The following is a 21,826-nucleotide window of genomic DNA, read 5'->3' as shown; positions in this document are numbered from 1 at the left end:
GAGTAAAGAAAGAACAGGAAATGGACAGAGCCCAGCCAATGCAGAGCCTGCCCACACGTGGGCAGCCCTCGTTTGCATTCTGAGAGCATATAGGCCATACCACATGAGTCAATAGGTGTTCATACCAAATGTAGCTTTGAAAAACTGTAATTAACGTTAAAACATAATTTTTTATTTATTTTTATTTTTTTAATTTATTTTCAGAAAAACAGTATTCATTATTTTTTCACCACACTCAGTGCTCCATGCAATCTGTGCCCTCTATAATACCCACCACCTGGTACCCCAACCTCCCAAACCCCCACCACTTCAAACCCCTCAGATTGTTTTTCAGAAAAGTATGGAATATTTTATCAAGTTGCTTTTAAGGTTAATTTTTTAGAAATTAGAAAGAGATTAGATTAGATTAGATCTAGGTTAATCTAATCTAATTTCTAAAAAGTAATTATTAATCTAATTAGATTAATCTGATCTAGATTAGATCTAGATTAATCTAATCTAATTTCCAAAAATTAGATCTAATTTCTAAAAATTAGATCTCAATTTCTAATCTAATTTCTAAAAATTAGATTAGATTAATCTAGATCTAATCTAGATCAGATTAATCTAATTAGATTAATAAATTAGATTAGGAATTAGAAAGAGAAAATTTCAAGTCTCTCAATTTTCCTTTACTCAGGCTAAATTATATCTCAGTCCAGTAGAGTCTCAGGGTCCTGGGGCTCCCTGTCTAGAAGAGACATAGAGGAAGCATTTCTTTCTTTTTTTTTTTTTCAGTGTTCCAAGAGTCATTGTTTAGGCACCACATCCAGTGCTCCATGCAATACATGTCCTCCTTAATACCCACCACCAGGCTCACCCATCCCCCATCTCCCTCCCCTCCAAAACCCTCAGTTTATTTCTCAGAGTCCACACTCTCTCATGCTTCATCACCCCCTCCAATTTCCCCCTTTTCACTTTTCCTTTTCTTCTCCTAATGTCCTCCATGTTATTCCCTATGCTCCACAAGCAAGTGAAACCATATGATAATTGACTTTCTCTGTTTGACTTATTTCGCTCAGCATAATCTCCAGTCTCATCCATGTTGCTACAAAAGTTGGGTATTCATCCTTTCTGGTTAGGCGTAATATTCCATTGTATTTATGGGCCATATCTGCTTTATCCATTCATCTGTTGAAGAGCATCTTGGCTCTTACCACAGTTTGGTGATTATGGCCATTGCTGCTACGAACCCTTCTTTTCACTACATCTGTATCTTTGGGGTAAATACCCAGTAGTGCAATTACAGGGCCATAGGACATGTCTCCAAAGGCAAAGGAGACAAAAGCAAAAATGAACCTTTGGTACTTCATCAAGATAAAAAGCATCTGCACAGCAAAGGAAATAGTCAACAAAACAAAGAGGCAACCCACGGAATGGGAAAAGATATTTGCAAATGACACTACAGACAAAGGACTGATATCCAAGATCTATAAAGAACTTCTCAAACTCAATACCCAAAAAACATAATCACATCAAAAAATGGGCAGAAGATATGAACAGACACTTCTCCAATGAAGACATACAAATGGCTAACAGACACATGAAAAAATGTTCATCATCATTAGCCATCAGGGAAATTCAAATCAAAACCACATTGGAGCATAACAAATAGCATGGAGGACAAGGGGAGATGGAGAGGAGAAGGGAGTTGAGGGAAATTGGAAGGGGAGGTGACCCTTGAGAGACTATGGACTCTGAAAAATAATCTGAGGGTTTTGAGGGGGCGGGGGGTGGGAGGTTGGGGGAACCAGGTGGTGGGTATTAGAGAGGGCATGGATTGCATGGAGCACTTGGTGTGGTGCAAAAACAATGAATACTGTTATGCTGAAAAGAAGTTTTAAAAAAATATTTAAAAAAAAAACACATTGAGATACCACCTTACACTAGTTAGAGTGGCCAATTTAACAAGACAGTAAACAACAAGTGCTGGAGAGGTTGTGGAGAAAGGAGAACCCTCTTACACTGTTGGCGGGAATGCAAGTTGGTGCAGCAACTTTGGAAAACAGTATGGAGATTCCTTAGGAAACTAAAAATAGAGGAAGCATTTCTGCTGTCAGAACTGGTTCCATCGACAACCAGGGCCTGTAGGAGCAGCAGTCTTTATGGGAGGAGGTGGAAGACATATGTTGACAGGAGAGCAGGAGAGTGTTCCTGGCTGAGAGCACTCACCCCCTGCACCTGGGGCATCAGCACCTGCACGGAAGGTCCAGGAAACAGGGAGACAGTACTGAGGGGTCCTGGCCATCAGAACCCATGTCCAAGGCTCCCCCCTCTGCCCAGCTCAATCTACTCCATAGGGATTGATGGAGAACCATTGGCACTAGGTTAAGAATCGCCACTCTCTCAGACCAACACTGAGCTGCCCATCTTCCTTAGCAGCATTTACTTGAAAGGGTTGTGAGGATCCTGGGAACTCATAAGTCTGTGGCAGGAAAGCCACCCACTATCTGTAGCAGCCACCACACAGGTGTCGCAACCTGCAAGATGTGTGCATGGTGGCTTTTCGGGCCCAGGCCTGGCTGGGGAGAGGTCTGCCCGCCTGCAGACCATGGACTTCTGTCTCCCCCTAGGTTTCTTCTTCGAGCCGACTGTTTTCACGGATGTGGAGGACCACATGTTCATAGCCAAGGAGGAGTCCTTTGGACCCATTATGATCATCTCTCGATTTGCTGATGGGTAGGGAGTCCTGCTTATGTCTCTTGAGAGCCTGGTCCGCTCCCATGCCTTCCTGGTGTCTTTGTTTGAGCTTTGTGGAGGGGAGTGCAGAAAAGGAATGCAGATAGGGTGGGGGCTGTGGATGCAGCGTAGCTTCCTGTGGAGTCTGTCTCAAGTGCTAAAGTTAGGAGAGCCCCAGGGGACCAGCCAGGCTGGGTACCACTGAGAGTGTCTTCCTTGTCTCTCTGATGCCTCACACAGCATGCTGGGTTCTGTTCTTATCCACTACTGCGTAATAAACCACCCCAAGCCCCAGTGGCTTAGGGTAGCAAATTACTTAATTCACTTGCAAGTCTTCAATTTGGTCAGGGTTCCATGTGGCTGGCCACCTCTGCTCTGTGCCATGTCCAGGGCAGCCAGAGAGGCCCTCAGAAAGGCCAGGTGGAAGATGCAAGCAAGCCTCCTCAAGAGCCATCAGTTGGCCTCAAAAAGCCCTGAACCTCACTTCCACCTGTCCTGTTGGTCTAGCTGAGGCCAGATCTGGCCCAAAGGGAGAAGAACTAGACTGGCCATAATTGCTCTACCACAGGCCCTTTTCCTGACTATCATTTTTCAGAACAGCACCTTTCAGCAGATTGCAGAATGGCATCTCCTCCTCGATATACTATACTTCCAACTGTCAAAAAATTATAAAAGTTTTCTTTACTTGCTGATTGTATTAGAATGAGATACTTTTCTCCCATCTACCAAGCATTGTGCCCAGTCTCCAAGCCTATGATATCTGTGGATGCCCCCAGTGTAGCTGCCCAAGGAAAGCCTTTCAATGTGTGGTGGGTTCCCAGCCTGCCTCCCTCCCTGGGCTCCCATCCCCCTGTCTACACAGTGAGGGACTCCCCCATGATAACCAGAAGGGACCGACTCTGCTCTGCCTCCTCTCTTATTCTTTCCTCTTTGCTTGGCTGGTCTGTCTCCTTCCCACTTTCTGTAGGCCCAGTGCATTTGCTTAGACGGTCCTATGTGGTGGGGAGCTTGGAGTAGGTTGTCCCACCCCCAACCAGGAGTAAGGAGTACAGGTCTTTCTGTGTTCCATGCCCATCATGGTCCCATGACCCTCCTCACAAAGTTCTTTGTGGGTTTTCCCTGCAGCGACGTGGACACTGTGCTGTCTCGGGCCAATGCCACAGAGTTTGGCCTGGCCTCTGGCATCTTCACCAAGGACATCAACAAGGCCTTGTATGTCAGTGACAAGCTGGAGGCAGGCACCGTGTTTGTCAACACATACAACAAGACCGACGTTGCTGCTCCATTTGGAGGGTTCAAGCAGTCTGGCTTTGGCAAAGACCTCGGTAACCTAATCCTGAACATCTGTTAAGGCTCCTTGGTGCTGGACCCTGTCCTGGGGGCCAGGCTACATGCTGACAACTGGGAGGGAACAGGGGATAATTAAGGCAGTAAGCAAGATCCTGCTAGGAAGTGAGGAGTGCAGGAAGTGGACGAGACAGAATGATCTGGCAGGAAGACCGGGAGGGTAATTTTAGTAGGGACCAGGGTGGGCCTCTCCAAGAAGGTGGCGCCTGTGCTGAGGTACAAGTGGCCGGAGGAGGTGGTAGGAAGACCGGAGGGTATGTGTTCCTGGCAGAGTGGACAGCAGGTCCTGAGAGAACCAGCTTTGTGGTCTAAGAGCTGCAGACAGGGGCCTGAGTGCAGGGATGGGGAAGTCTGGAGGGGAAGAGGCTGGGGAGGCAGGCAGGGGGCCAGAGAGCAGGGCCCTGGGGGCCATAGTCAGATCCTCATCCACAGAAAGAGGAGAAACCGTGGAGACTGAGTGTGGAGCCCAGTGGGGCTGTGTGAGTCCCCAGTGCAGAGACACTCTCATCCAGGTAGCCAAGCACAAGCCCCACCTGGCCTGCCAGGGGAGGTGGAGGTCCGGTCTAGCACTCCTCTTTCCCCAGGCTGTGGTGTGATTCAGGATGAGTGCTGCTCTCCCCATCCTGCCACCATGGAATCTAGCAGTTGAAGACTGACTCCAGCTGGGGATCCCAGCAGGGGAGGGCAGGGTCTGGGAGAGCACTGTCTCTCAGAGCCTTCATCCTTGAACCCAACTCAGGATCCTCAGGGAGGTTTGAGCAGAGGCTTGACCATAGAGAGGCTGCTATTTCGTTTTCTACCCTCATGCCATCCTTTACACCCTGCAGAAAACCCCAAGGAGACTTGCGAAAGCAGCCCCAACAACCCTCCCCCACCAAAGTCTGACCTGTACACTGTTTACACAGAGGTGGGACTCACACTCAGACACATGTACTTACATGATGTTGGACAGTACTGCTCCCTTTGTCCCTTTCTGCCACCGCTTCCCACCCCTGCTTCTTGGTTCCTCCATGGGAATCTACAAGGGCCACTGTTATTCAGGAGGCTGGGGTGTCAAGTCCCCAGGATATGATCTCTGTCACTAATGGCCCTGACCCTGAGGTGCTCCTGCTCATCCTCTCTGCTGCCAGCTCGTCCTGTGTCCTGTGCACATAAACCAGGTATCTCCAGTAAACCATCAGGGTTTGGGCCAGAGACCTCAGCAGGTCCTGGCTGATGAAGCGTGGCTCTTGGAGCCAACTTTAGCAGGTGGGGGAGATGTCAGGCAACTACAGGCCCCACATTTTGTTTGTGGGGCCAAAACCAACAGCTGCAGAACAGCCAAATTCTGGGTGCCTGTGACTCCCTTTCCCAGTAGGAGCATGACCTAGAATTAGGTGGGGGGCAGCAGTGGGGACAGACAATGTGCACCAGAGAGCCCCTCGACTGCCCTCAGGGTGATCGGGCTGCCATTCCTCTAGAGGAGCTAGAGCAGGGAAGTTTCTGAAACAGTTGCCCCCAGTTGGTCTGTATTCTGATGCCTGCAGTGGAATCCTTACCACTCCCCACCCCACAACTGATGCCGGACCTTCTAGTGCCTTGATTTCTCTTTTGTAACTGGGGCTGACCCCACATGGTTGCTGCAGGGATGTGTAAGATAAAAAGGTTGCAGTGCTCACAAGGTGTGGCCAGCCCTAGGGGCCGCTGTGAGGATGACCTTTCCCCATGGTATGTGCTGTCTTGCAGGAGAGGCGGCCCTGAATGAGTACCTACGGGTCAAGACTGTTACTTTTGAGTACTGAAGAAAGGTCTCCTGCAAGAAAGCCCCCCTCTCCACGATGTGTCCTTGCCCTCCACAACCTGGCCTGAACCGGGTCTGCCTTCGCAGGGGGAAGCCAAGGCTGCTTCCCTGGAGTTCCCGCCCTCTCACCTCTCCTGAGCATGTAGCACTTCCACAGAAAATGCTAGGGGAACCCTCCTGCCTGTACCCCTGTCCTCACTGGGACATCCCCGCCCCGTCTGATCACAGAGACCTTTGGCTGGTTGAGAAAGTGGCCCCAGAGTGAATAAAGGTTCTGGCCAGTGACAACCCTGTGTCTCTCATTCCATTTGTGGGTGCTCCTGAGTGGCCATGCCAGTCCAGGCACTCTTGTGGAGGAAGGTACCCTGGGGAGAGGTGCACCACTGAAACGTGGGTGTGCGTCAGCTAGGAGGAAGCTAGGCATGGGAGACATCTGTGGGGTCACTCCCGGGAAATGCAGAGCAGAGGAAGCAGGAAGGGCAGCAGAAGCCTCCCACTGTGATTCAGCTCTGTCTTCCTGGCACTGTGCTGCCCCAGGCTGGCCTTTCGGAGCTGGGAGAAAGTTCCATCTTTCCCTCTATTGTGTCTTCTGTGACTCTCTGTGGATTTCCGCTTGGCCCCAGCATCCTGCTCTCTCTTTTTCCTCTCACCCTGAAGGGTTCTGGGGCCCTCCCTTCTTCACCCCCATGCCCTAGGTCCCAAACATTACACCTCCACATACCTGCTATTGCCTCAGTTTACCCCAAATGGCACTCTCTGCTTGACATTTCAACACCCCAGCCCACCTGGCTCTGCCCCTTTGGACTCCACACATTAATTTTCTAGAGGGTCTCACAAATCACAGAGAAACCTTATGTTTCCCAGTGTAATAAGGATATGATAAAAGATACAGATGAGCAGCCAGATGATGACATGCATAGGGTGAAGCTACCAGGGTCCTGAGCACAGGAGTCTTTGTACCTGTGGAGTCGGGGTGGGTGTGGATGTCTTTGCCAACCTGGAAGCTCTCCAAACCCAATACTATTGGGATTTTTATGGACTATTCCTCACATATTCATGAGCAATCATTAATCCCATTTCTAGCCCCTCTCTTCTCTCTGGAGATTGTTTGAAGGTGGGGGCTGAAAATGCCAAGTTTCTGATCATGGCTTCATCTTTCTGGTGACCAGTTGCCACATAGAAACCCAACCAATCACCTCGATAGAATAAAAGATGCTCTTAGTGCTCTTCTTGTTTAGGAATTTACAAAAGTTTTGGAAGCCCTCTGTCAAATATGGGGTCAGAGACAAATATTAGTGTTCTTACCACTTAGGAAATGACAAGGATTTCAGGAGCTCTGTGCCAGGAACCAAGGGCAGAGACCAAAATGCATTTTCTATTGTCTCACAGTAATAAGAGTGAGACTATTAGTTTACCCATTTTCTTTGTCCCCTTATTTCTTGAGTTCTAGAACCCCAAGTTTTACATGACTGACCTGAAGAAAGAGAATTCCCAACCTCCTTTGCAGCTAGGTAATGGTCATGGAACTGAGCCTAGCAGACAGAATGTGAATGGAAGTGATTACCTGCCCCTCCAGCTCCCTTTTTTCCTCCCTTTGGGCTGGCTGGCTGGAAGCAGACCCAGGAAACAGGGTGGTGGGCATTTTTTGACCATGCAGATACGGCAACACCTACGGAGGGGTGAGCAGCACACAGCACACACCTAAATCCCCAGCATCCTGGAGGTGCATATCCACCAAGGTGACTGGTACATGGGGGAAATAAACTTGTCTTCTTGTGATTTTTTTAAGTTTTTTTTTTTTTTAATTTGACAGAAAGATCACAAGTAGGCAGAGAGGCAGGTAGAGAGGAGGAAGCACGTTCCCTGCAGAACAGAGAGCCTGATGCAGGGCTCGATCCCAGGACCCTGAGATCATGACCTAAGCCGAAGGCAGAGGATTAATCCACTGAGCCACCCAGGCACCCCTCTTCTTGTGATTTTTAATGCACTTATCTTTTCCATGTTAACTGAAGAGTTAAAAGCATTTTAGAACTATAATAAACAAAACAAAAATTTCATGAGCAAACCAGGGCAAAGAGGAATGTGGCAGAAGGATAAAATCAGGAATGCGCTTGGTATCAAAATTGCATGCTGTGAAATTTTATGCTATTTTGAAGTTGAACCACGATTTAGCTCAGAGCTTTCTAGCCAACAAGAGTGTGAGAGAACTGGAACTCACAGTGTCCATATGAGAGAAGAAACCAACTAGTTTTTTTGGAGTACAGAAAGAAACCCATCTTGTGAGTGCTAAATACACACACACACACACACACACACACACACACCTTTTTATCATGTGATGACCATTGCCTTATACTATTTTATAGTAGGATGTTAAACTGCAGACTTCTGTATCTTACGGTTTTCCCCAAGGCCATTCGTGGCTCGGCCGCTCACAGCGGTACCGTGGCTCTGTTCCTGACAACTATCACTATGATGGCTATCCTAACGGCTCCCTCTTGCACTCCCAAGGTAGGCGGAGTGCATGTTGACCCACTGGCAGCCCAAGCAACCAACATGGTGGCATGGTTGGAACACTATATATTCCTCCAACAGTGGGGTGTGGTAGGGAGGAGGACGGACTCTTAAGCCCAGTTATGCTCTCTGTTGATCTGACTTGATCTAAACATGATGAGCCAGAGGAAATAGAGTTCACCAGAAGCCATTTCAGACAGATCCTTGCATTTCTTCAGAAGAAATGTTCTGATGAGGCAAAAAGGGGCTGGTGGGGATATTCAGGATCAGAAGATAACCATAGGCTTGCTCATGTAATACAGGGAAGAGGACTTTGAAATATGTGTAGGGAGGAGGTGGACCTGATAAATGCTACAGGGGGAAGGTGGGGAGGGTGACCCCCCAGGGGCTGAGGCAAATGGTCTTTGGGGGATATGTGGGAGTGTGTGGTGGAAACTTCTTTCCCTTCTCCCTCCAAGCTCATCAGTTCCTCACTATTCCCTGTGTTTTCCTGTGAACTGCTCTTCTTGGGCAAACCTCAAGGAAGAGACAGTTTGTGTATCCAAGGAGACACAGGCAGAGGAGAGTACAGGAGCAAGAATGTTCTAGAAAACAACCGGTTATGTAAGTACACACTTAGGTACATGGTTGGGTTGCACATTCATCAGTAATCCTTCAAAAGCACTGTTTCTCCCAAGGGGATGTGTAAGACACATTGGGCAGTGAGTCCCTGGAGGGCACTCTAACCACAATCCCAATGTCATTGGGTCCTCTGAGGTGGGCCAAGAAGTGAAGTTCCGTTATAAACTGCATTTCGAATGGGTAAAGGAGTTTAACAATAAAGACATGAGGATGCACATTACTCTACAAAGAGCATCAAATTGAAACCCTTCCTTCCATAGAGTAAGCAGTCATGCCCAGAATACATAAATGAGACCAGTTCACTTAGAAACACAGTCTTGGTACATAGTAGGCATTTGATAAGCACCTAGGAATGAATGACTTGATAATTTTTCTCATACTGTCCTTAGATGAGTTACTAAACTTCCTTTGTGCTTCAATCCCCTCATCCATAAAAGGTCACAGTGTTTTGAAAATTGTCTAACATTCAGTGAGAACAAGATAAATATTAACTTTCATATGATTCATGGAGTGGATTAGATACGTTTCAAGGTCTAGTTTATATTAAAGTTGTTATTTGTTCATTGAACAAATGTTGAGTGCCTACTATAAAAAACGAGGACAGAATGCACAGCTTGTTTACTTCATGTTTCCCAGTGCTTAGGACAGGCTTCATGTATTTATTGAAATAGGTTGTTATTGACCAAATGAATAAAACCCTATGCTCATCATTCTAAATTCTAGAATTTATCTTCTATAAAAATTATTTTTTTCTACAATTATTTTAAGAAGCAGTAAAGACCTGACCAGATTTGCTTACTTTTGGAAAACCATGGAAGAGCCAACTCTTACAATTACCTCTGTGTCATTCAGGAGAGGCTAGTTTAACAACTCAGTGAGCTTGTTTCTTACTTATGGTCTGTGTCCATTGTAGGGGCCTGGTTAGCCAGAGGAACTTACTTGTAAAACCCAGATATAGGGGCGGGCCAGGCCGGATGGAGACATCCAATCAGTGGGATGTGCATATATTTACTGCGGTGAGTTGAAATCCCATCGGCCACCTGGGTGTGGGCCAGGCTCAACCACCTCTATAAAGGTTAGTCTGTGAGGCTGGGGGGGGGGGAGTAGTAGGAGGAATTAGATAGCCATTAGAATAGCCATTAGAATAGCTGTTAGAGTAGCCGTTGGGTGCCATTAGGGTAGTCATCAGAGTGATAGTTGTTGGGAGCCATTAGGATAGCCATCATAGTGATAATTGTCAGGAACAGAGCCACGGTACCGCTGTGAGCGGCCGAGCCACGAATGGCCTCGCCGGAGCGGCGTCATTCCAGGGAGCAGCCTCATTGGCGAATGGCCTTGTTGGCTAGTGGCCTTGGCCGGAGTGGCCTCATCTTGGGAGTGGCCTTGTTGGTGTGTGGCCTTGTCCAGCGCAGCCTTGTCTGGAGTGGCCTCGTCCAGAGTGGCCTTGTCCGGAGTGGTCTTGTCTGGGGAGCGGCCTCGTCCAGGGAGCGGCCTCCTCCAGAGCAGCCTCATTGGGAGCGGCCTTGTTGGGGTCATCGTTGTTGCCTCTCATTCCTTTGATCACGGACCCTAACAACCTCTTCGTAAGAGACGACCCCTACTAGTCGGTTTGGTTTCTGATGCTTGGCACGAAATAAAGCTTTGCTTGACTTTCGCTTTGCATCAGTCTTGTTCCTTTGATCATGGACCCTAACACTGGGGGCTCGTCAGGGATCAAACAATGAGAACTGAGCCAGTATTGGAATTTATGGGAAAAGCCTCTGGAGGTATTGGGATCTTGTCTGTCTGTCTGGTTGTGGAACTCCAGGGTATAGCCCAACGGGGAGAAGCTGGACATGGCCATGCTCCCCAGGACTGGAGTGGATGCAGGGATGCCCCATCCCTCTCCTGGTAGACCGACAGGGGGTTCAAGTCCCCCTGGGCAGTCGGGGGGTTCAAGTCCCCCTAGATAGTTGGGGGGTCCGAGTTCCCCTAGACGGTCAGGGGGTTCTAGTCCCCCTAGATGGTCGGGGGGTTCGAGTCCCCCTAGGCAGTCACTGGGGACTGAGAAAATCTCCACCAGTAGCAGGTTCTGGGTAAGGACTGCTGGGTCTACAGTTGTCTTTGTGTTGTCTTTTTGTTGTCTGTTGTGTTGTTTGTTGTGCTTGAAGGAATGGGGCAAGCAGAGAGTAAGGGGACTCTGACTTTCATCTCTCTGTTCCTCATAACAGATGTGGGACTTCTCCCTCACTCATTTCATGTGTTAAGGGCTATAACTGGAGCCAACTGGGGTTAGTCTAACTCAGGACAGAGACTTTAAGGAATATTCCCAAGCAACTGCTGAAACTGACTTTGTTTTGGGGAATTCCTTGCCTTCTCTGGCCCGACGTGGACTGCCTAGCCCCTCCCCCTTGCCGGCTGGAAAGCATGGTGTCTAAAGTGGAATGGGCCCAGGTGGAACGTGAGGTCTGTTAGCAAAGAGGTGACTGAGCTGATGGTTAATTGTCTGTCTCAGGGTTTTAATGGCTAATTGTTAAAGTAGCTTTCTGAGTCTTTGGTAACCTGAAGCTTTGAAGTTTTGCTTGGATGACAAATGAGATGAAGTGCAAGGGCGCTGGTTGCTGGAACTAGGTTTGTGCTTTTGAAATCTCTTGGTAAACATGTTTTGTGCTTAACTGCTATTGCAATAGTTCACAATTGGTTAATAGTTAGTCTTCACTAGAGATTGAGATGTTTCTGAGAAAATGTAAATGGTTTTCTTTGTCCACCCAGAATTGTAAATGAGATCTCTTTGACTCATAAGGCTTTTCCCTGATGTGCAAAGTTACTCAGGAAGTACTGCTTAATCAATGATAAACCTTGGGTTACACTTGGGTAAATGCTGTAACTACTCCAGAGGTTCTGTACATTTCCTAAAGTTTTAATGTTTTGATAAGGGTCATCATTTGATATTTAACCATATCTATTCTGAGTTTTTTGTCATTTGTGATTGTTTTAATTCTCTTGTAAGATAAATTCTGCCTTAAAGGAAATTCATATGGGAGACTTTCAGAACAAATACAGGTCTTTGATATGTTGAAATCGTGGAACTGAATTTCGAGAAGTAAAAGTTGCACTCGGACTAAACCAAAATTGGTACAGTGACTCAAGGTAAGAATGAATCTTCAGGAGCATTCCTAGGAAGGCTAATTGAAGCTTATAAAATGCATAGCCTGTTCGACCCTGAGGCACCCGAAAATCAGAGGGCAATGAATCTTGGCGTTGGTCAGTAAGTCAGCCCCAGATATAAGGAGAAAACTTCAGAAAATTGAAGGATTTGAAGGGAATAATCTGACTGAGTTAGTGGGAATAGCAGAAAAGGTGTTTAACAATAGGGATGCGCAAGAGGATGAAAAACAGGTTAAGGTTAAAAAAAAAAAAACTGGTTAAGGTTTTGGCATTACATGAGGTGGGAGGAGATGGGTAGGGGATAGTAAATGGAAGGAAAAGCCTAAGCACAGAGAAGGCCCGCGGGAAGACTTAGATTCAGATCAGTGCGTTTACTGTAAGGAAAAAGGACATTGGGCCAGGGAGTGCCCCAAAAGGAAGACAGCAATGCTTGCCACCAGAGACTGAAGGGGCCATGGTTCGAGGCCCTCCCTGAACCTCGGGTAAAAGTTGAAGTGGAGGGGAAATCAGTTGATTTTTTGGTGGACACAGGAGCCCAATTTTCATCATTACTTAAACCTATGGGAAAAGTATCTGGAGAGGAAGTTTGGGTACAAGGAGCAAATGGTACAGAGAGACATGGACAATAGAAAGGACTTTAAATTTGGCCTTGGGAGTAGTTAAACATTGATTTTTGGTCCTCCCTAATGCCCCATATAACTTGATGGGAAGAGATCTCCTCCACAAATTAAGAGCTGGCATTCAGTTCTTGGAAGGAGACATGACTGTAACCTTGAGACAACCCACTGTACAGGTGCTTATGGCAGCAGTAGATGAATACCTCCTTTATGAGCCAGTCTCAAAACCAGAGGAGACAAAGGGGTGAAGCCTTCTCCAAATCCTACAGGTCGAGTTTCCCGAGGTCTGGGCAGAAGGGAAGCCCCCTGGCTTGGCCAAGGAACAACCTCCAGTTGTGGTAAAATTAAGGGCAAGGGCTATGGCTGTTCACGTTCAGCAGTACCCCCTTCCCTGGGAAGCAAAGGAAGGGATCAGAAAACACATTAACCACCTCTGAGGAGACAGGATCCTAGTTCCTTGCAAATCTCCATGGAACACACCTTTGCTTCCCGTCAAAAAGGCTGAGACTGGGGAGTACCGACCTGATCAGGAGTTGCGGGAAATTAAAGGGGTTGAAGATATCCACCCGATGGTGCCTAACCCCTATACCCTACTCTCCCTCCTGGGCCCCAAAAGAGCTGTGCATACCATCTTAGATCTCAAGGATGCATTTTTCTGCATATCATACCCATTTTTGCTTTTGAGTGCTCTGACCCACAGAAAGGGTTTCAAGGAAGCTCACCTGGACAAGACTTCCCCAAGGATTCAAGAATTCTCCCACCATTTTTGACGAGGTCCTACATGAGGATTTGCGTGAGTACAGAACCTCCCACCCAGGAGTCACTCTGTTATAGTATGTTGATGACTTGCTGATAGCTGCAGAGGACTATGAGTCATGCTTGTGGAGGACAAGAGCTCTCTTACAGACTCTGCAGGAAAAAGGGTATCGGGTGTCAGCAAGGAAAGCACAGCTCTGTCAGACCCACACCACTTATCTAGGCTTTGATCTCCACGAGGGAGTGCGTTCACTGTTCGAGTCCAGGAAACAAGCGATCACCCGATACCCCTGCCCCACCACGTCCCAACAAGTGAGGGAGTTTCTTGGGATGATGGGCTACTGTAGGCTGTGGATACTGTGGTTTGCGGAGATTGCCTGACCTCTCTACGAACTGGCAAAAGGAGAGCTCACTATGATAGAGTGGACAGCTGAGGCCGAAGGAGTATTTCGGGAATTACAAACAGCCTTACTGAGTGCCCCAGCATTGGCCATCCCAGATGTTACCAAGCCCTTCCACTTGTATGTGGGTGAAAAAGCAGGGGTGGCCAAAGGAGTTTTAACTCGGACTCTGGGACCTTGGCAAAGACCAGTAGCCTATCTTAGCAAGAAACTAGATCCAGTAGCAGCTGGGTTCCCCCCTTGGCTCTGCATAATTGCTGCAATGGCCCTCCTGGTCAAGGATGCAAGTAAATTGACTTTGGGTCAAAATCTCATCATAACCACCACACACACTGTCGAGGGCCTTCTCCAGACTCTACCAGACTGATGGATGACAAACGCTCGAGTGACAGGGTATCAGGCCCGCATCCTTAATGAACCAAGAATGACCTTCCGGCCTCCAGCAGTGCTAAATCCAGCCACGCTGCTGCCAGAGGAGCTGGCTGACCACCCACATGACTGTAGGGAGGTCCTAACCCAAGTCACAGGAATAAGGCTGGATTTCAGAGACAATCCCCTCCCAAATGCCGAGATGACTCTGTTCACAGATGGGAGTAACTACATGGTCAATGGAAAGAGGTATGTGGGGGCTGCAGTGGTTTCCCCAGAGCAGGAATCCTGGACAGCAGCCCTGCCACACAGAACCTCGGTACAAAAAGCGGAACTGATTGCACTCACTAAGGCACTGCAGATGGCCAAAGGTAAAATCGCCAACATCTATATGGACAGCAGGTATGCCTTTGCTACTCTCCATATACATGGGGCTATTTATAAAGAAAGGGACCTATTAACAGCAGAAGGAAAAGGAATTAAAAACAGAGGAGAAATACTGGCTCTCCTCCAGGCTATTTGGGACCCAAAAGAGGTGACAGTTATGCATTGTTCAGGACACCAAAAGGGGACTGATCTGATTTCAAAAGGAAACCACTTAGCAGATCTAGCCGCAAAGCAAGCAACCCGAGAAACAGTGCAAGAACTGGTTACACTCCCAGCTCCAGCCCTACCAGAAAAACTGAACTATTCAGAAGAAGACTTAAAGTATTTACAAAAATGGGTTAAATTGGACTATGAAGGGGACTGGGCTAAGAGTAAAACAGGAAAAATAATTCTTCCTCGAAGACTAGGTAAGAAGTTAGTAGACCAGATACATCAGGGTACTCAGTTGGGGACACACAAACTGAAGGAGCTTATAGGCAAGCAATTTCAGGTTTCTAAATTAGGGCGTATAGTTCAGGATGTAGTTGATAGATGTGCTCAATGCCAGGCAGTTAATGTGGGAAGAACTAAAATGGGAAGAGGGAAAAGAGAAAGAGGTAAAAAACCAGGAATTTATTGGGAAATAGATTTTACAGAAATAAAACCTGGAAAATATGGGCACAAATATATGTTAGCTTTTGTAGATAATTTTTCAGGCTGGGTAGAGGCTTTTTCTGCCAAACATGAGACAGCAGGAGTGGTAGCCAAAAAGCTACTAGAAGAAATGATTCCTAGGTTTGGGTTGCCTCTCGCAATGGGTCAGACAATGGCCCTGCATTTGTGAGTTCAGTCTCACAGGCATTGGCCAAGGCCATGGGCACTAATTGGAAACTACATTGTGCCTACTAGCCCCAGAGTTCCGGGCAAGTAGAGAGAATGAACCTGACTCTTAAAGAGACCTTGACAAAGCTAATTCTGGAGACTGGCATGGATGGGTGGATCTCTTTCCCTTCACCCTCCTCAGGGCACGATGTACATCATATTTAAACAAGGTGACCCCATTTGAAATAATGTTTGGGAGACACACACCCTCCCCCCCGCTGTGTCCTTGGCTACAAGAGGTTGCCTTAGCAGAAATGACTGATCAGTCTGTCCTCCAGTCACTGCAGGCATTACAGTCTGTCTTTAAAAAAAGCCCACCCAGGCATCCAGACCGCCCACACTGGGAAGCAGATGGAGGTGGAACCAAATCCTTACCAACCCAGGGTCTTGGTTTGGATATGGCGCTATCAAGTGGGAAACCTGGAGCCTTGCTGGAAAGGACCATTTGCTGTTATCCTGACCACCCCCACAGTAGTAAAAGTAGAAGGCATTAGGGCCTGGGTTCACACAGGTCATGTCAAATGAGTCAAGAACAAGGATGCCCCCCTGAGATTGAAGCTGCAGCCGATGGACCCCACTGACCATGGACTAAAGCTAAGACTACAAAAACTGAGAGTTTATTGTTTCTCCTATTGTTACTTGTTTATGTAAAGTATAGGTGGGAAATTAGATGAATGGATAGGAAAAATGGCTGCTCTAGAGGAGGCCGCTCCCAAGATGAGGCTGCTCTGGTCAAGGCTTCTCGCCAACAAGGCCGCACGCCAACGAGGCCACTTCCTGGAATGACGCCGCTCCAGTGAGGCTGCTTGCAGCAGGGCCCCAGTTTGGGGCGGCGAGGCCACTCGCAGCAGTACTGCGGCTCTGTTCCCAACAACTATCACAGCTCCCAACGACTAGCACTCCAATGACTATCCTAATGGATCCCAACGGCTACTCTAACAGCTATTCTAATGGCTATTCTAATGGCTATCTAACTCCTCTTACTACTACCCCCACCCAGCCTCACAGACTAACCTTTATAGAGGTGGTTGAGCCCGGCCCACACACAGGTGGCCAATGGGATTTCAACTCACCACAGTAAATATATGCGCGCCCCACTGATTGGATGTCTCCATCTGGCCTGGCCCACTCCTATATCTGGGTTTTACAAGTAAGTTCCTCTGGCTAACCAAACCCCTACATTCCCACCTTTTCTTTGGAAATTAGTCAAATCCTTGACTTTTCAGCCAGTTCTATGTTCTCCTGTTGTAAGGGGGTTATATTGAGCATGTAAGACTAACATTTTTATCACTCTAATTTTCTTTGGTACAAATGACATTAGGGTGCTTATGATATGGGGGCCAAAAGTAACAGTAGTACACAGTTGGCTGATGAGTTAGCCATTCAGTGCTTTTCCAGGAAAAACCTTTTCCATTTTTCCTATCCATTCATCTAATTTCCCACCTATACTTTACATAAACAAGTAACAATCCTGAAGATGCTAGGGTCAAACTCAATGACAATGAAGAGTCTTATCCTAAGGGCTGAGGGGAGGGTTAGCATTAGAGTGAGGCTTGGTCTTTGGCTTTGGCCTCAGGGCGATGCTGTTAGTGTGGCTGTTTCAGTTTTTTTGCTAAAATCATGTTCCCCATCCAGCAACATCTGGGGGCTTGGTGATGACACTGTTTCCTTCTGTGATCCTGACCCCATTAGTCTGGTATCCACCAGGTGACCCAAATCCATTGTGCCCTTAGAACCAGTATTCAGGCACAGTAGGTTGTTCTACAGGCAGGACTAGTGTTAGGGCTATGGTCTGGTAGAGGAGGCAATCTGAAGGCAGTGTGGAGACTTGCCTTGGGTCCTGAATGAGCTTTAGGGTGAACTGCGGATTCAGGTGGGGTCTCAGGGTCTACGCACTTACTGGGCATGAGTGTCACCTGTTCCTTGGAATCCTGCTTTTTATTTCACTGCACCAGTTGCCTGCTGCATGGCTGGCTCCTGTTTTCTTGCTGGATTTGTCCTGAACCAGTCTTTGGTCCCAAATCCCATCTTTCCTCAGAGTTAGAGTTCAAGGGGCAGTAGACTCAGAGCCATTCCTAGGGTTTGGGTGAGAATCCAGGAGATGGTAGACACTTAGTGGTGGCAAGGCTGAGTCATGCCCTAAAGGTTGAGTTGAGGTCTAGCATTAGGGTGAGGATCTAGCTTCCCATTTGGCCTCGGGGATTGCTTCTTATGTTCCTGAGGTTTAGGATTTCTCTAGAATCATGGTGTCCAGCAATATCCCAGGAGTTGCAATCCACACAGTTTCCTTCTTTGTTCTTGCCCGACTGGCTTTGCACTGTCCAGGTGTCCACAATCCACTGGACCCTCCCAACCAGGGTTTGGGTTTGGTCTGGGTCACATTTAGGCCCAGGATAAGGGTTAGAATCCTGAAGATGTTAGGGGCCAATTCAGTGGTAGTGCAGAGTCTTAACTTGAGGTCTGAGGTGAGGGCTAGTATTAGGGTGAAGCTCAGGCTTGGGGTTTGTCCTCGGGGGGATGTTCTAAATGTTGCCAGAGTTCAGGTGTTTTACTAGAATCCCATTCTCAAGCAGCATCTGGGAGTTGTAAGTGGCATGGCTTCCTTCTGTGTTCCTGACTAATGAATCCGGTATCTGTCAGTTGACTCCAATTGATTGTGCCCTCAGAACTCGGTTTTGGGCACAGGAAAGGGCACAGTCAGGGCTAGGGTCGGGGTTCTGGTCTGGGAAGTGGGAGGAATCTATCTGATGGCATCGCAGTTTCATTTTTTAGTCTAAGGTGTTGTCCTCAGGCTTCCACATGTACACGGGAAATCCTTTCTATCTTCGTGAAAAAAAAGTTTGTTGAGTTACCTTCTCCACACTTATTTCTCAGAGTTGAGTAGAGGGCACTTTCCTTATTGTGGACACATACTTCTGACAATGTTTCTAGCTTCATGAAATAAGATGTCCGTGGAAAGTTGGTTTCTGTACAGGGTTGTTTCCTAGTGTTGTCTCTGGTACTCTGCTTATGTCTGTCTTCACATGCATTTTTGAAATGCCTCTGTCTGCATGGGAGAAGATATTTGCAAATTACATATCAGATAAAGGGCTAGTATCCAAAATCTATAAAGAACTTACCAAACTCAACACCCAAAGAACAAATAATCCAGTCCAGAAATGGGCAGAAGGTACGAACAGACATTTCTGCAAAGAAGACGTCCAAATGGCCAACAGACACGTGAAAAAGGATTCCACATCACTCAGCATCAGGGAAATACAAATCAAAACCACAGTAAGGTATGGCTTAAACTAACAAGTCAGGAAACGATGGATGTTGGTGAGGATGCGGAGAAAGGGGAACCCTCCTATACTGTTGTGGAAATGCAAGCTGGTGCAGCCACTCTGGAAAACAGTATGGAGGTCCCTCAAGAAGTTGAAAGTAGAGCTACCCTACAACCCAGCAATTGTGCTACTGGGTGTTTACCCTAAAGATACAAATGTAGTAATCCAAAGGGGCACATGCAACCGAATGTTTATAGCAGCAGTGTCCATAATAGCCAAACTGTGGAAAGAACCCAGGGGTCTATCAACAGATAATGGATAAAGAAGATATGGCCCATATATACAATGAAATATTATGTCTCCATCAGAAAGGATGAATACCCAACTTTTGTAGCAACATGGAAATGACTGGAGGAGATTATGCTGAGTGAAATAAGTCAAGTAGAGAGAGTCAATGATCATAGGGGTTTCACTTACTTGTGGAACATAAGGAATAACACGGAGGACATTGGGAGTTGGAGAGGAGAAGTGAGATGGGTGAAATCAGAGGGGGAGATGACCCATGAGAGAGTGTGGACTCTGAGAAACAAACTGAGGGTTTTCGAGGGAGGGAGGTTGGGAGGTTGGGTGAGCCTGGTGGTGGGTATTATGGAAGGCATGTATTACATGGAGCACTGGTTGTGGTGCATAAACAATGAATCTTGGGACACTGAAAAAAAATAAAATTAAATTTAAAAAATAAAGTTAGAGATTTTTTTTTAATTTTTTATTTTTTAGAAACATATATTTTTATCCCCAGGGGTACAGGTCTGTGAATCACCAGGTTTACACACTTCACAGTAAAGTTAGAGATTTAATTTGTCAAACAAACAAACAAACAAACAAAACAAAAAAAGATGTTAGGTGAAACTTGAATCCTATGATTTTGATGTAGTGTAAAGGTGCATCAGCACCCCAATGTTCATAGCAGCAATGTACACAATAACCAAACTGTGGAAGGAGATGAGATGTGCTTCAGCAGAAGAATGGATTAAAAAAAAAAAAACCCTGTGGTTCCTATCTACAAAGGAATATGACTCAGCCATCAGAAAGGATGAATACCTTCCATTTGCATTGACAAGGATGGAACTAGAGGGGACTATGCTAAATGAAATAAGTCAAGGAGAGAAAGACAATGATCATATGGTTTCCCTCATGTGGAACATAAGGAATAGCTTGAAGGACCGCAGAGGAAGGAAGGGAAAACTGAATGAGAAGGAATCAGAGAGGAAGAGTAACCATGAGAGACTCTGGACTCTGGGAAACAAACTGAGGGTTATGAAATGGAGAGGTAAGGGGATGGGGTAACTGGGTACCGGGTATTAAGGAGGGTATATGTGGTACATGTGGTGATGAGCACTGGGTGTTATATACAACTAATGAATCATTGAGCACTTCATCAAAAACTAATGATGGACTCTATGCTAATTGAACATAATAACAAGAAAAGTGCACCACAAATTTTGTAAGCCTGTTTTAACATTCCTTCATTTGTTTTAATATACTGCTATCCTCCAGGCATGGAAAGGGCTGGGCCTCTTGGGCCTTTGGGAGGAAACTGCATCTAGAGATGAGGAGACAGGCTTTCCTCGGGCTCTCATGTCTGGTGAGTGACTGTCTCCTTTGCCAGCTGCTCTTCAAAGGAATATGAAAGGCAAGTCAACAGAACTTGTGGGACTATTTTTAGTGACAGGCTCAGTGATCTTAGGTCCTCCTTCTGAGGTCTGGGGCCTTGAAGTGTCTTCCCAGAAGCCTGGGTGTTGTTTCTAAGGGTCTGTAATACCTGAGGTGGCAGCTTTTGAATGTGTTATCTACATTTGTGGGACTGTTCTGTTCTGCATCTCCAGGCTGGCAAGGTCCTGGATGTGGGCCTAGCTTCTTCTGGCATTCCTACTTGGAGGGAGAACCAGTAGCTTCACTGATGCCGACCCTGATGCCATGCCCCTATCCAGGTGCTGTAAGTCCCCTTGCATGAATCTTATATCTGCTGTCAAGTAATTTGCAGGGTAGAGAAGACTCCTAGGTCTGCTGTGGGGTGGTTTTCTAACAGAGGCATGATCATGCCTTCCATTGTAAGACCTGCATGTCCAGACACTCCCTGGTGGGCAAGCCTCAGTTTCCTCATTGGAAAGTGGGAATGGTAATGCCTGTTCTGCCTGCCCCCAAGTCTGTCACAATGATTCTATGAAAGCACAGATGTGAGCATGTATTGGAAAATCCTAGTGAAGTGAAAGGTTCTATTTCCATTACAGCATGAATAATTTTGTTCACATTTATGCTTTTGCAAATTTCAGAAGGGTTCTGAGTAGTGATGCTGTCTTCCTTCCTGGCAGCTCTCGGTGTGAGGGTGGTGGTCTGGGCCCAGAACAGAGGGAACTGCTATAGTCCTGTCCCACCTCGAGGCCCATGTGGTTCTTCCTGCTGTCACTGAGTCTCTATTGGTTCCCTGCAGAGCTCTGGGATGGGGTCACTGATTTGGCAGGACAAACAAAACCAATGGCCCACTTCATTTCATGTGAGTGAAGCACAGGAATGACCTTTGGGTTATTCAGTCACCTTTGGGTCACTCCAGTCATGGACTGGCTGGAGTGGTGGGTACCAAACCAGCCCCAAATTATTCAGCACGCCAGGCAGGAATCAGGGGGCCCTGAGTGATCTTGAACTATCTTCATCATTTTTACAGACCAGATTTCATTTCTTGGAATTTTACTGTTTCCTGTGTAAATCTGACATTTTAAATTTAATAGCCAAGAGCAGCTAATTCAAGGAGCAGTCATCTTTGAACCAGGACACTAGATGAATCAGAGCATCTCCCTTATAAAGCACTCATTTGTTCATGCATTCATTCACTTGTTTGCTCGTTTGAGAGAGGCAGTCTGGTCGATCGAATGGAAGGGTCATCTTTAGATTCCTTTGGCACAGAGTTTGAATCTCAGCTCTGTCTCTCAGAGCTGTGACCTTGAGCAAGTGGAATAACTCTTTGGGACCCCACTTTGCTCAGCCATA

General features: G+C 46.9%; 1 protein-coding gene across 5 annotated transcripts in view; it reads left to right on the top strand.

Moving 5' to 3' along the window:
- Positions 1-6,133, top strand: part of ALDH1L1 (aldehyde dehydrogenase 1 family member L1) — a 136,411-nt gene extending 130,278 nt beyond the window's left edge. For all 5 annotated transcript variants that reach the window (XM_082746176.1, XM_082746178.1, XM_082746177.1 and 2 more), the window contains 3 exons: positions 2,613-2,718; positions 3,844-4,043; positions 5,791-6,133. In XM_082746176.1, the coding sequence (XP_082602302.1) occupies positions 2,613-2,718; positions 3,844-4,043; positions 5,791-5,846 (362 nt within the window). In that variant the 3' untranslated portion in view covers positions 5,847-6,133. The remainder of the gene's footprint in view (positions 1-2,612; positions 2,719-3,843; positions 4,044-5,790) is intronic.
- Positions 6,134-21,826: the final 15,693 nt, after the last annotated feature.

This window comes from Mustela nivalis (genome assembly GCF_964662115.1).
Source record: "Mustela nivalis genome assembly, chromosome: 1".
NCBI lineage: Eukaryota > Metazoa > Chordata > Mammalia > Carnivora > Mustelidae > Mustela > Mustela nivalis.
The sequence above is the reverse complement of the archived record's forward strand: the minus strand, read 5'-3'. Positions and strand labels throughout refer to the sequence as shown.